The sequence below is a fragment of the Equus asinus genome, chromosome 2 (genome assembly GCF_041296235.1).
Source record: "Equus asinus isolate D_3611 breed Donkey chromosome 2, EquAss-T2T_v2, whole genome shotgun sequence".
NCBI classification, from domain to species: Eukaryota; Metazoa; Chordata; class Mammalia; order Perissodactyla; family Equidae; genus Equus; species Equus asinus.
Window position 1 is genome coordinate 80637404 of NC_091791.1, and position 15409 is coordinate 80652812.

At 38.5% G+C, this 15409-nt stretch overlaps 1 protein-coding gene across 7 annotated transcripts in view; it reads right to left on the reverse strand.

Annotated features, from left to right (window-relative positions):
• Positions 1 to 15409, reverse strand: part of RYR2 (ryanodine receptor 2) — a 674743-nt gene that overhangs the window by 248597 nt on the left and 410737 nt on the right. For 6 of the 7 annotated variants that reach the window (XM_070492185.1, XM_044758547.2, XM_070492181.1 and 3 more), the window contains exons 26-27: positions 6238 to 6397; positions 3011 to 3158 (exon numbers count right to left, since the gene is read on the reverse strand). In XM_070492185.1, the coding sequence (XP_070348286.1) occupies positions 3011 to 3158; positions 6238 to 6397 (308 nt within the window). Of the gene's footprint in view, positions 1 to 3010; positions 3159 to 6237; positions 6398 to 7395; positions 7431 to 15409 lie in introns of those variants that run through there. The other variant, XM_070492191.1, reaches the window with a different exon arrangement.

Sequence of the window (15409 nt, forward strand, 5' to 3'; positions counted from 1 at the left end):
ATGTTTCCCATATTCACAATGAACTACTGGAAGATGAAATGAAATTAAAACTAATTTCATTTACAATACTATCAAAAATATCAGATAAACCTAATAATGGACAAGACCTCTACTCTGAAAACTACGAAACAATGCTGTGATAAACTAATGAGGACCAAAACAAATGGAAGGATGTGCCATGTGCATGAATCGGTAAACTAAATATTGTTAAAATATCAATTCTCCCCAAACTGATCTATAAATTCAACTGTAATCCCATCAAAATCAAATTGACATGTTGAATCTAAAATGTACATAGAAATCCAAAGGAAAAAAGAGAGCGAAAAAACTCTTAAAAAAGAAGAAAGAAGTTGGAAGACCTGATTTATGATTTGTTATAAGGTGATAATATTAAAGATAGTGTGATAGTTGCTTAAGATAGACATATAGATCAATGGAACAGAATGGTCAATACACATTTGATGAAAGTGCCAAGGTAATCTAATGGGCAAGGATAATAATTCCAACAAATGGAGCTACGATGGCGGGATACATAGCTGTACAAAAAATGAACCTTGACTTAACCTTACATCACACACACAAATTAGCTCAAACTAGACTGCAGACCTAAAGAAAAAAGCTAAAATGATAAAAGTTATGGAAGAAACCATAAGAGAGAAACTTCGGTTTCACATGGGCAAAGATTTCTTAGGACACAAAACATACAACCATAAAGGGCAAAAATCATAAACGGACCTCATCAAAATTAAGAATGTCTGTTCTTTGAAAGATTTCATTAAGAAAATGAAAAAGCAACCCACAAACTGGGAGAAAATATTCCCAATATCTAACACAGTCCTTATATCCAGAATACTTACAGAAAACTTACAATTCAATAAAAAGAAGACAAAACAATCCAATTTTTTAAACGGATAAAAGATTTGAACAGACACTTCAGAAAAGAAGATATACCAATGGTTAACGAGTATAAGGTGTCAGGATTATTGTTCATGAGGAAAATGCAAATTAAAACTACAATAAGATACCATTTCGCATCTACCAGAATGGCTAAAATCATGAAGATGCACTCCCAATTCTTGGCCAGGATGTGGGAGCAACTGGCACCCTCATACACTGGTCGTGGGGATAAATCTGCAGAACCATTTGGAAGTTTCCTGTCAAGTGAAGCACATATCTGTCCTCTGATCCAGCAGTTTTACTCCCAGGCATTTACCCTAAGAGAAATGAAAGTATAAATCTACACCAAGACTTGTCTATAAATATTCATAGCAGCCTTACTCATAATAGACAGAAACTGGAGTCAACCCACATCTTCATCAACAGGAGAATCGATAAGTAAATTGTGGTTTATTAGTACATGGAATACTCAGCAAATAATTCTGTGATACATACAAAAAAAATATATGATCACAAAAACATGTTGAACAAAAGAAGCCAGATAGAAAAATAAAATATATTGTAGTGATTGCATTAATGCAAACTACAAGAGGCAAAATTAATCTGTGCTGACAGAATTTAGAAAGGTGTTACTTGTTGGGGGCAGGGGGAAATTCTCCGTGATGAAGAAAATGTTCCACGTGTTGTTTTGGCTGGTGGTTCCTTTTGTGCATACAATTGTCAAAATTCACCAAACTGAACACTGAGGATGTGTGCATGTTATTATATGTAAATTATACCTCAATTTAAAAATATAATTAAAAAGAACCAGTTAGCTTTGAGGGCTTATCCTATACCAGACAGTTGTAGAACTTTTTCTAACTGCTATGTCTTGGTTAGAAACCTTTTATTGTTTACTTCTATCCCAGTGGTCGTGTGGACGACATACTGTTTAAGACAGAGCTCGTTTCAGTATTTTGCATATCTAGTAGCATCTGCATCATAATGAGTCTGCCAAATATTTGTTGCTATAAAGTTGACCTCAAGATAAACAAGAAGTTATATTATGATTATGAATATTACTGTTAGCAAGTAGATACCACATTTTACTTGTAGGAAATATAAGGATTCAGTACTAAGAGCTGTCGAGATGCTAACTACACAGTGACTCAACTTCAAGGACTGAAATCTGGAGTCAGAATGTCTGCGCTTGGGATCCTGCATCTACCACTTAGGAAACAGAAGACAGAAGGTTCTGAATCTCAGTTTCCTCGTCTGTAAAAAGAGCACAATACACGGACCCTCCTCATAGAGTTACTGTGAGGATTAAATGATAATTGTAAAGGTCTGATAAACACTGGCTGCACATGGTAAGCTCCAGATAAATGTTAGCTATTATTACTATTTAAGGTCCAGATTCCTATGCACAGTTACTACACTGAAAATATTGGCCATTAGAGGAAATTTGGGATAGATTTTTAAAAACTTCCTGTCAAAAGAATAGGTACGATAATGAAACACACATACCTCATTTCATTTTTGCAAACTTTAAAATATGGATATTAATATCAACTGAAAATGCAGGAGCAAAGGATTAAGGAGTTAATCATTTTAAATCATATTCTTAAAAGGTATTATTTAAGGGAAATGTGTTCTTTACAGTACTTTTAAAAATCCGTTTAATCAATACATATTTATCAGATACCTATTTTAATGTGTTTTCCTTAAAGCAAGATATTGCATTTATTAATATTGCCTATATGTATGAGGATAAATAATGAAGGCTTAGAAAACACTAGCCCCCACTCTAGGTTTACTCCCATAAACAACTCAAACCAACTCTTCTGAAAGAGAGTTCCAGACAGTATCAGAATCAGAGTTAAATGTTCACTTCAGACTCTTCAGGAAGGTAAACCCATTTCCTCTCCCTGCAGAATCACTGCAGAGCTGAGCCACTCTACTCAGAGATGGGTGTAATCCTTGAAGTGTCCTTCAGGAAAAAAAACCTCTACTGGCCTAAATTACAAACTTAGACTAAAGCACTGTCTTGTACTTACGCTTTACTCACTTATTTGGCTTTAAAGAACTACTACAGGATTTTGCAACCAGAGGAGAACAAAGAAAACCAAAATACCATGATCTTGGTCTGGTGCCTCCAGGTTGTAGCCATACCCCAGCAGCGTGCGCACGGCCTCACGGAGGCTGTCCTTATTTGATTTCTTGGTTCGGTCATCTAGAAGGGCGTAGGGAACAAGGCGGGGGTTTCTTCTGTTCTTTACATCCTACAGGAAGAAAAAAGGTGCTTGGTCATCAAAGCAAGATAAACAGCCTTTGGAAATGAGACAGCTACCAAATACATCAAAACATAGAGCCTATGACGGTAAACACTGCCCCTTCCACACTCCTCTTGTCTTCTCAGACCATAGAAGTTACTGAACCATTATTAACGTAAAAGATTTAATCAAATGAGTAACTGTATCAATTTAAAGCAGGCCGTCTCCAGGAGAAGAAAAAGTGAAAATAACACCAGCAATAATGAAAGCCAAGTTGAAGGATCTCTAACCATCTTCCATCTGCCATGGTCACAAGGCAATGAGCTAGCTCAGAGAACATATCATTTCCTTGCGCAGTTGACTGATAAGTCTGTTACAAAAGGAGTCACATTAATACTGGTCACCTCTCAGGGATTTTGTGTCAATGGCCAACATAAGGCTGCTGTACCTTCTTAAGAAAAAAACCAGTATGTTACAGAAGGCCATTCTATGACCTCAGATAGCTTGAAAAATATGCATTAAGTTGACTTCATCAACTAGTGAAACCAGGGAATAGCAGGAGGACTGACATAACTACAAAACTCACAATGTCTCTCTTGTAAAAGACACTCCAAGTTTAAAGTGTGGTTAAAATGGTGTTGACAAAGCAAGAAAACAGGCTATCTCACTAGTTTTAGAGTAGAGTATAAAACTTACTCTCATGGGAGGTGGGGATGCACCAAAGACGGTAACTCTTTAGGGCACTCCTACTTAAGACATTACTTCTTTTCATTCACTCACTGAGACTCTGCTGAGTTTTTGTCAAACTTCTCATATTTCAGGCCCATACTCAATTCTCAATTTATCTTAGCATGAAGCAGAATAAGGAGGCTGTGGCTATTCTTAAAGCTTCTCAAAGAAATAAGCTATGTGGTAGATAGGGTTTGTTCTGGTTGGATAGGAGCAAGGAAAAAATGGTTTCCTCCTTTCTTCTTCCCTCTCTCTAACAAATTTGTACTAAACAGCTAATTCTGAATACATGAACACCTACTGACACAAGGTCAAAGTCATCTGGCTTGCTTTCAGGCAACACCACTCCAAAGACACCCCAAAATAAACACACGGTGTCAAGAGAGTGCTTGCACCGCCAGGGCAGCTTCAAGTCACATCACCCTGCAACTGTCCCTTTCAACATGGTCGTTGTCCCCAGACTTTTCCCACACAGAAATGCAGAAGCCTCTAATGAATCGTACTCTCTGGAAATAGTGTCCTGGGAATCTGACTGTTCAAGGAGCTCCCAGGGGTTTCCATGCACACTAATGTTTGAAATCAAGTGCGCCAGAGGGACAGACAAGACGTAACTCAAGGAAACCCCTGCTCTCATGCAGTTTACAATCTAGTTCTAAGCTAGATTATGTTAACAAGAGGGTGATGAAAAATTAAAGACAACACTCACTCACACAATGGAGCAAACACGTGCTATGTCAGTGGGGAACATGGGGAAGGGGTGGGTGGGAACTGGGACAAAGAATGGAGAAACGGTTCAAATGGGAGCTTCGGCCGGTTCATACAGAGCCATGTGTTTTCACAAGGAGAAGGCAGGAGCACCCTCCAGGAAAACCTGGTTTGTCCAACAGAACCACATGGTCTTCAAGGCAAGAAAGCCCTCCTTTGGCAGAGAGCCAGTGTGGATCCTATTCCCTCTGTGGTACAAGGTTCAGGTTGACACACACACACAAATGTTTAAGTAGATTTAGTGCTGACATTCTCATCAGTTACAACCAGTTTAATTCAATATAAAAATATCATCTTATGAGGCAATCAAGGCTATTCAAGTTTTCCTTAGCCTTCCAAGTGACAAAAGTCATTGGTTTAGAAGGATTTTGGAAATACATTTTTCAAACCAAAGTTTTGGCTTTATACTGAACCATAGTCTTAAGTCTATAAGTAACAATTCCATTTTATTACTGAAACTCTTTAAGAAAAGTCAACCCCCCACGAGCTGGCAAGAGGCACTGAATTGTAACAAGAAAGTGAAGAATCTTGGCTCTGGAGTAAGAAGGTTTGATCTCAGCCTGGTTCAGCCACCTGTGTTGCACTGGGCAAATTGCTCTCTCTAAGGCTCCCTGTTCCCCATATGTGCCTTAGGAATAAAAATTGTTCATCCTTTACGGAATTGTTATGAGAGTTAAAGAAGAAAATACATGTAAAACTCTAAGCATAGTGACTGGCATTTAATAATAATAACAAACTGTTGTATGGTATTTGTTAGATGCCATGCACTGTCATAAGCCTTTCTCATACATAAATTATATAATAAAGTTAAATAATTTACTGATGAGGAAAACAGTGGCACAGAGAATTTAAGTAGCCTGCCCAAGGCCACACGGTCACTAAGAGACAAGGCTAAAATTTGCTCTTAATACCTCTGCTGTGCTGCCTCAGTAGGCACTCAATGACTGTTAGCTCTTCCCATGAGGGTGCCATTAATAGAGATCCATGATTTTGAAATCTAGAAAACTCATTTTTTACTAAGTTTAACAAAATCTCAGTTGGTGGCAAAACATGATCTGAACTGACGCAAGGCTCTTTATAGTCTTTATTTATCCCTCTTGGTATTATCATGCCCACCTTGTGCTGAACAAATAGTAATCCATGGTCTGCGGCCCTGCTGAGGGTGCTATGGCACATGTAATATATCATCACATCAGTATTCTGAAAACCAGAAAATATCTGGGTTCTGAAATTCACCTGGCCCCAGGGGTTTTAAATAAGAGATTGTGGACTTCTTTTATTGTTATTTTATCTCAATCTTCTCACATTTCAAAATTTCTCCTAAAATACAATCTCAGAGAGAGAAATGCCACAAAATCACATTACAAATCACCGTTCTGGTAATATTCACTGTGTACCTCCTGATAACATCCAGAGTTGGGGTCATCTGACTTCTTGGGTCCAGGACGAAAAAGGTGCTTTAGTGCATATATACATTAAGATAACTATGTGGGTTTTAAAACAGTCATTATTTAATCTCTCCTGTTACAAACCATACTAATTCTCCCTTAAGTACATCTCAGCCTTCACGCTGAAGAGCCAAGTAGCCACGTACCTGCTGGATGCCGTAGGTCCAGCCCTGCCGGACTCGATCCCGGGCCCACACGTTATGAGCATTTTCCGCCAACTTGTCCACCATCGCTTCCTGAGACGGGGTGAGTTTGATAAAGCTCAGGTCCATTGGGGCAGGCTTGTATCCACTCGTCAGCTGGTAACTACAAAGCAAAGTAAAAGAAATACATAAGCGACCTTTTCATAAAAGTCATGGTTTAAAAATTCCTATAATAGTCTTTTTGTGGCTCCACCTAATTTCAACTGTTCCATAAAGCACAGTGGTAACCACTGGTAATGCACCAGTCAGTAAGCCTGGGCCCCTTTCACTTAAGCTAATAACTCGGTGGGTGGAAAGGCCACACGATCTTTATGTTTTCATTCTTACACCAATAAAACACAAATGAGACAACTTACCTATCTCTCAAATTTGAGGACTTATCATTGATTGTGTTCCTAATAATGGAGGCTTTGTATAGTATAAATCAAAATATCGGTAATTGATTAAAACATTTAATGAATTTCTGTGCCTAAGCGCACATTTTTCTTCAACTTTTAAATGTTATATTAATATGTCTCATAAATCTGTGTATCCTTTCAGATACTAGCTGTTCATTATTCTATAGGGAAATTTTAATGCATTTATCAATTATTTCCCTATTGCCATTCCTAGTTACATAATTTAGGAAGCCTCTAGATAAGAAAGAGACTAGGAAATCTTAGGTATATAATCATCTAAAATATTAAGGCATGGATTTTAGGGAACTCTTACCAGGGACTATTTCCACACTCTGAGCTAGAGCGAGAAGATACCAAAACAAGTATAAGTTTTAATCTTTTGGAAGAAATATAAAACTGAAAATACAAAACTTTCAACACACACATATTAGGGGAATAATATCACCCTGCTATAGAGACACACACACACACACACACACACACACTGTTGTCTCATTCTCTCAACTACAGAGACTGGCACAAAGCCTATTTTCCAGATGTTTCTCTCATTCTTCAGTCATTGGTGTACTCCCTATAATCAACTATGCCTTGAGGTCAGGATCTGTTTCTGATCCATTTTTCTAACTGCAATTATATTTAAAACAGTGCCTGGCAGACAGTAGCCTTTCACTCTACACTTTTTGAAATAATTAACTTTATTTACCAAATTATATAAAGAAACATGCATCTTCATCTCAAAGATTCTTCTTTTGTACAAATGAAGGAAAGAAAATTCAGCAGATAATTGTGCTGTTAAAAAAATAAATTTATGAGAACGTGAGAAACTGGTCTTTATGATAAAACTATAAGTAATCTTTCTTCTTCGAATCGTTCTGGGCTATGGCTAACACGATTACAGGTAAGCTCCTTGACAGCAGGGGGTGTGCCCTTCCTGGCTGTCCCTAGGACCTAGACTACTGCCGGAAATGTGGTAGGCATTCAATAAACATTTGCTAAATGAATCGATGTATAACAGCAACAAATAATTATTTAAGGTTGAACACAGTTGACTTTACCTTAATTACTCCTATTTCATTATAAGACATCTTGCATTTTATAAAGGATTTATCTACAGACAGAATTTTCAGAAATGTTTTGTTTACGTAGATTAGGCTGGTCTGGTAATTTCAATAATTATAGCTAATTGCTGCCTTCTGTCATTCAATTTACATTCACAAGCTAAACTTACAGACAGGAAATTTTGTTCTGTTTTAAATCAGAACTCTGCATGTTTGGGTAATTAAAAATATATTTTTCTTTTTTTTTTAAATAAAGAAGCCACATAGGATTTTTCAGCCGCTCATACAAATCACTGTATTTTATAGAATTCTGATGTTTAAACAGACGAATCTGTAAACTGTAAGCACAGCTCATACGCAAGTTCTCATTTGGAAAATATTTTCTTCCAGAAAACGCTCCCAATACATGCAAATGCACCAATAGGTGATCAAGCTAGCACAGTCTAATTCCCAAGTTTAACATTATTTGCTGGAAGCAGAGTTAGGAGCAACGATAAAGAACTGTCTTTTGTACTTTCCCACCTTCCCATCTCTATGTCTCACTCGCCTCCTGACTTTCCCACAATCATCCAGCACACGGTAGCACAAGAGCACACAACTCTCCTTCTCTCATTTTCCGGGGGCCCTGATCCATCCCAGTTGTCATAGATGAGACACATATGACAAAGTTTTGAAATTAATCGATGAATAACTGATTAGAGCCTATGCTAACTTAATGAGGGATGTGTGCATTATAAAAGAAGAAAGAGCCTTCCTCTGGCAACCAATTCTAATGGTAGACTTTCCAGAAATACTTCATGTAGAATGAGGGGGTATTTTTGAAAGGTGGAGCGTGGGAAGGAGGTCCTTCCACATAAAAAATTTTAGATAAGTTCTACCAATGTGTAAAACAGGTAATATTGGCATAAGCATTTCTTGTTATTTTCTAAATTTTCCTCTTCCTATACAGAACATCTACTAGAGTTGCTTTAATTTGTGTTTGGAATGAAAACCCACACACAGAGATGCATTTGCATCTGCTTATTTGAAAGAGCACAATAATTAGTTCGTGCTCATTTTCAGGTGTAAACTACAATTTATTTTACTTGCTTTTCTTCATAATTCTGTACAAGAAAGGATTTGAAGCTTAAAGTGGTTTTTCAAATGGCTACTAATCCCATCCAAATTAAAGTTACCAACTCCCATTTCACCTGAACCTTATTTCCACACTGTTATACTTCAAATTATCTTCTACAGTAAAAACAAATATAAATATCTTTGAAATTCATAGACTTCAACATACTGTATTTGATAAAAATGCAAACATTATGAATGCTTTAACCAATATGAATTAGTGGTATCAACAATGATTTATAAAATCATTTTTCTGTTTGTAGGACATGTTGACAAAGTAAAAAATCAAATCATTACATCAAAATAAGATGTTTTAAAAAATATAAATGTACTTTGGCAAATGATATCCATTTCATCCTTTTGATGCAATTTAATTAGGTACATATAAATCAATCAATTGCTAATATGAACTATTATCTTTTTGTATTTGAAAAAAACAAAGAACAAAGCTTTAAAATACAATGTGATTGATATGAATCTTGCAAGCTAAATGGTTTCAAGTAAAGTTTCAGATTGATATGCAGAAATTTAGAAGAAATAAAGGAAAGATTGCTATAACAATTTTCGGGAAGTAGAATTTCATAACACAAATAAGAGAAAAAAGTCATATTGTAACCATGGGTCCTCTAGGACCAGTTCAAGTGACCCCATCTCATCAACAGAGTAATTAAGAGTGATTTTTCAGGAACTGAGACCCTTTGTCCAGTTCTGCCCAGCTGAGCCCACCAACCCTTCAAATTGGGCCTGTGCAAATATCTGATAAGTGAACTTTTTGATGTCAAAGGGCTGAAAACTCCACCCTCAGATCATGCTAACACCACCATTTTGTGAACATGCGTCCTATGAAGAGCTGTGAAGCTTGACCACACTTGGGCAGATCATCAATTACCTCACTTCTCCTTACCTCCAATCATCTATCTCCACACTTGAGACCACCCTGCCCTTCATCCCATAAAGTTTTCCCCAAGCTCTAGATCAGGGAGACAGATCTGAGAGCATATGCCTCCTGTCTCCTTGAAGAGGAATCTTGAAAATAAAGCTACTTTTCCCTTCCCAAAGGCTGTTGCCATAATAATTGGCTCTTTATACATAATGGGGGGCAAGCCCTTGCTTGGCAACAGTCATTAGTAATTATATTAATAAAAACCATGCATAGCTTGTATTAGAGACATCTATGTATGACATTCTACCTTCTCATGCTTTCTGGGAAAATCCTGCCGGAATCAGTCAATATATCCCTTTCTCTCCCAATCTATTTTTTTAGTAGGTATAGTTTTTACCTCCCTTACTTTAATAAGCAAAGTCTGTGTGCCATCAATCATCTTGGAAATTTAGCTTATGAGGAATATATATGGAATTAAACAAATACATTCAATACGTTCACTTTCCAAAGTATCAAAATTCTTTTGTAGTTATTAGGCCTTAGTTTTATTTTCACGTAATATACAATCCAATAAATTGTTTCTAAATAGCGAGATTAATACATTACATAAACTGTCTGGGCTTCAGTTTCCTTACAGTAAAATTTCTTTTTTAAATACCTCTTTGCCTGGGGAAAACAAAACTGGCAAACTGCCAATCTCATTTGCATCAAATTACCAAAGATGTAAACAAAAAATTGATAGTACTTGTTCCCATTGATGAATTGTCACATTGAGGAGCAATTCAGTTTTGTACTTCGTTCCCCGCTACCCACATTCTTCCTAAGCAGGTATTCTAAATGAGCCTTTGAGAAAAGTGCTCAGTATAATACGACTAAAGGGCCTATTAAAGTGGTGCAACAAAAATATGGCAGGATACCAAAAACACTAAGCAGCAAGTCTTTTCATTTTTTCCAGCCTCTCTCACCTCTCAAGCTTACTTGTTTAATATGAACCAGGTTAAATGAAGCTTGGAAGGCATTCTGATGTGAAAGATGTGCAGTAAACATGAAAAGATTATGTCCAAGTTCAGTGGATGTTAGTTGTAAATTTCAAAACCAAATCAGTCCTTCAGTACCTTGGAACAAACAGGAAAATCTCAGATGACTGCACACCAGAGATATTAAGACCAAGTTTGACTGGAAGCACATCTACTAAAAATCACTACTAGCCTGACATTTTCACAGAAAGGATATAGAGAATATTCAAAACCCTTCTCCAGAAAACAAATACGGAAGAATTAACTTCCGTGTAGAAATTAGAAAAGAAAACAACAGCGACACATTTCGTCTACTACTTCACATCTTTGTTTTGTTTTTAAATAAAAGTGTAATATGATGATGTGCTGTGCCACCCCTCCCCCCAATTCCTTGTTACTTCAAGGCCTTCCTCCAGCCCACAGTCCCTTTGAAACAAAACCAGGAGGTATCCACTGCCCCAAGAAAGGGTCATTTCAAGAGAGAGAGACCCAAAAAAAGCCATTCTTGGCTTTTGGATTTCTAAAATTGGCTTTGAAAGTTCATTGCAGAGACAAGAATCTTTAGAAACAGGCCTCCTGATATTAAAAGCTTTACTTTTGAATACCAAAAAAGCAAGGTCCTCATGCCTTGGGACTTAAAGGAAGATCAAGTAGAGAGCCCCATCTCTCCAGCCCCAGTCAGGCTGACAGTTCCAGAGCCTAAAGAAGAGGAGAGGTAGAAGGCAGCCAGCATGCTCCACCCCTCGCCCAGGTGGAGAGCAGATAGATCCCAGAGCAGAGGTGAACTTCTGTCTTGCTTCCCAGATTGTACCAGGAAAGAGCCAGGTCCCAGAATCTCCCACACCCAACCCTGTGCATCACAGCTTCAGGAGAACAGATATGGCAACAAACCAAGTCTAGACTGACAGGCAAGCCGCCCTCCCCGCTCCAACAGACTTCATTCCCCAAGTTGTCAAAGAGAGCATCTTAGGTTTCCAGAACTTCCTAAAGAGTCCTGAATGAAGCAAAAAGAGCAGTGATCTGGAAGACTCACAGAGATGAGGAGGAGAGACCCACTGTGTGGACCCATAACCAAAGATCAGTCAGGAAAACATGCAGCCCATAACACGCCAGCAGAGAAGAATAAAGACAAGTGACAGAGACTCTCTTTGACCAAACCTGGGTCAGGCTCCTCTGTGTCCCCTTTCTGACTGGGCCTCTGATCTTGGGCTCCATCCTTTTTCCATTTAGCCCAGTTTTAGCAAGAATCTTGATGGATCAGTTTAGTGAAAATGCCCACCCATGAAATCAGATCATGTTCTTCATCCCATACCCTTGATATCTTATCACCCTGGTCTGCCTTCAGCAAAAATCCAATCGAGTCAGTTTTCTCAGAATCCCCCTTATTCTTGATGTTTCCTCTTAGCTATTTCCATCCACAGACCCCCATCCTGCCCCTTGGCTATAAACCCCGCTTGTCCTTGTATTCAGAATGGAGCCCAGTTCAATCGTGAGGTCTCTCTTCCCCTATTACACCAGTTCCTGAGTAAAATTTGCCTTTACAACTTTAACTTCTGTCCAGCTCTGGTTTTCTTTGGCATATAATTCAGTCCATGACAGCAAACTCAAATGAGAATGACCAAGGATCCAATGCCCCCTCTCCATCAGGTGAGTGTCCCAAATGTATGTAGCCCTGGGAGTAAGAGGGGGTAAACCTTGAATTCAAACTCAACAGCAAATATTTATTCGGTGGTAGCATGTTTCAGGCCCTGTTCTAGGAACCAATGATACATCATTGAGTAACATGGACAAACAATCCTTATCTTTACGGAAATTATGTTCTGATGGGGACTCAGGGAGCAAACAAAATAAACGTAAAGTAACAGTATATTAGAAGATGCAAGTACTGTCGGGCAAAATAAAGTAGAAAAGGGGGCATGGGAGAAAGCATAATTTTAAATTCTAAAGAAGTTGAGGAAGACGACTGAGAAGATGACATTTGAATCGAAACTTAAAGGTGAGAAGAAACACAGAAACCATTGATTTTAATTGAGTTTGCACTGAACACATTAGTATTAGGTTTCTGCTACCAAGCTGCATTCTGGCTGCAAGGCCCATTGGGTTTAAATATGAAATTAAGCCCAATCAGAGAAAATGAAGAACATTACATATTAGCATGTTTTTAAATTTGCAGTCTTTGAAATTTATTCACGATACATAAAAAGAGTGGATAAACTTTTTTTTCTTTCACAATCACAGTGCCCAGCCATTACAGAAAAAATCCAACTGTATGTGTAACACCATTTTCCAGGTAGGTAAATATTTACATAAACTGAATTGTGTACATGTGCTCGCATCTATATACACAGTATACACATGGGCCTGCACATTCAGCATCCATCTAAGCATTCATTTCAGAAAGGCATTTTAAATTTATATATACATACATGTATTCAGAATATCATTCTTAACCTTTTATCTGCCCCTGTATGCCCCAAGATGCCCAGCTGCCACTTACCTCTCCATTTCCCATCACTACCAGTGGCTTCACGGCATTAGGGGTAAGAAGGTGGTGGAAGGAGGAGGGAATTTAGCAGTAATTTGAAAAGCCTCTCAGACGATTCTAATATGCTTTTTCAAAACTCAACACTACCTCTTACTTCCCAGGAATATATACAGGCAACCAGTTTCTGACCAACTAGGTTTAGTGTTGATTTAATAACAGATAAGTGATAAAGAAAAGTTTAAATAAACGGCATTGATATTCACACAAGGATTTTATTTTCATTTAAACCTATAGATTTCTTTTAAAACCTCAATTACTCAGGCACATTAGATATTGGGGATCACGAGCTCTGGGAATGGATTCCTCTTCTGTTGCATTTTTCTTTATTCCTATAGCAAATGAACTCTATGCTCATCAACTCACGCACTGGATCAAGAGTCTAATTTTACAATAAATGTAGGAAGATTTCTGAATTTAAGAATAGACGATACTGTGTTGTACCTTTCAGTTTCATGCTTGTTTTGAGAGAAGGAAGAGGAGGTGGAACAGGCAGAAAAGGAGAACAGAACTACAACAAATCACACATTCTACTAACGTCCTCAAGGATTTTGTGGGTTTTGTTACAGATAGTCTCCATTGCATTCTTCATCTCATTTATTGAATTCTTCAGCTCCAGTATTTCTGTTTGGTTCTTTTATATAATTTCAATCTCTGGTAAAGAAATCCTTCTGTTCATTAATTTCATTCCTGATTTCATTGAATTGTCTTTCCGAGTTTTCTGGTAGCTCATTGAGTTTCTTACTAAGAGCTATTTTGAATTCTTTATCAGTTAGATAGTAATATTCGGTGCCTTTGAGCTCAGCCGCTGGTTTGATATTACTTGTATGTTTCATATTACTTGTAACTATGTATTTCTGCTGCCACATTTGAAGTAGCAGACATCTCCTCAGAAAAGCTTCTCTGTCTTCGCTGCTTCTTATAATTCACCAGCCTGCCTATTAGAAACCTCTCTTTTGTTTTCCAGAAGATGACACTATATCTCCCTTGTGGTTTCTTCCTAGCCAACTGACCTTGGTCTGTTTTCTGAGCCTGCTACTCCCTGTTTACCAAAGCTTGCTCTCTCAGATGCACTCCAGATCATGAATAAGGAGCTGGCAGAGAGTCGCGGGGGAGATGTGGGTTTAGCACTTGGTGAGTTGGGGGTGCCCATGGACCAGCAGGGAGATCCCTGGGGGTGGCTCTCACAGAGGCTCATTCATGCACTTTCTGCTGAATGCAATCACTTCAAGGCCTTTGAAATTCTTATCTGCCTCTTTCCCAATATTCTCCCTCCCTCCAGTCGCAGAGCTCCCACCTTAGAAGTGCTGGTGGAGAGTAATGGGTTTCTCCAGCTGCATCCCACCCAGCTGGAGTAGCTGGGCCCTCCATCACTGTCCTCCAAGTTCCCTGCGGGAGAGGCAGCCTCCGCCAGATCCTTCAGCGTGATTAGCATCTTCTTGGGGGTGGGATGGCGCTCAGAAGGTTTCTCTTACAGCCTCCGCTGCAACCAAACTCATATTTTTCATTTCCCTTTTTTTTTTTTCCTTTGGGAGGGCTGGACTTTGCAAGTTCTCTCTCGTGGGTGAATGCCTGCCCAATTCAGCACTCCCCAGATTCTTTCCCAACAGCCACAAGAGGGGTTCAGGACATCTTGCTGGCTCTGCTGGGTCCACAGCCCTTATGGGGTGTGTCTACCTTCTACCCACTGCACTGGTGGGCGAGATTCCTCTTGGGTCCCTTGGAGGAAGGTGAAAAGTCTGGAAAACCCCGCAAAGGTGCTCTTGTTCATATATGGGCATCTAATTTGTTGACTAAAAGGGTGATACAAAAGAGAAATGTATGCAGCCATGTCGCTGATGTCACTCCTGAACCAGGTTTGTTAGAAACTGGGGGCATTGCTGTAAACAAAGCCCCGGCCCCTTGTTGAGTACGTATTTCAGTTTAGGAGACAGAGAGCTGAACATCAGGTACAGAAGTGCAACTTTAAAAAAAAGCAGGGTAGAGAAATGACCAGTGCATTATAGATAGGATGCTTAGGGAAGACCTCTAGAGGAGTTTATATTTTAGCAAAGACTTAAATGAAATGAGGGTTCTTTTGTGGTTTGTGTTTTTTCTGATTTAAA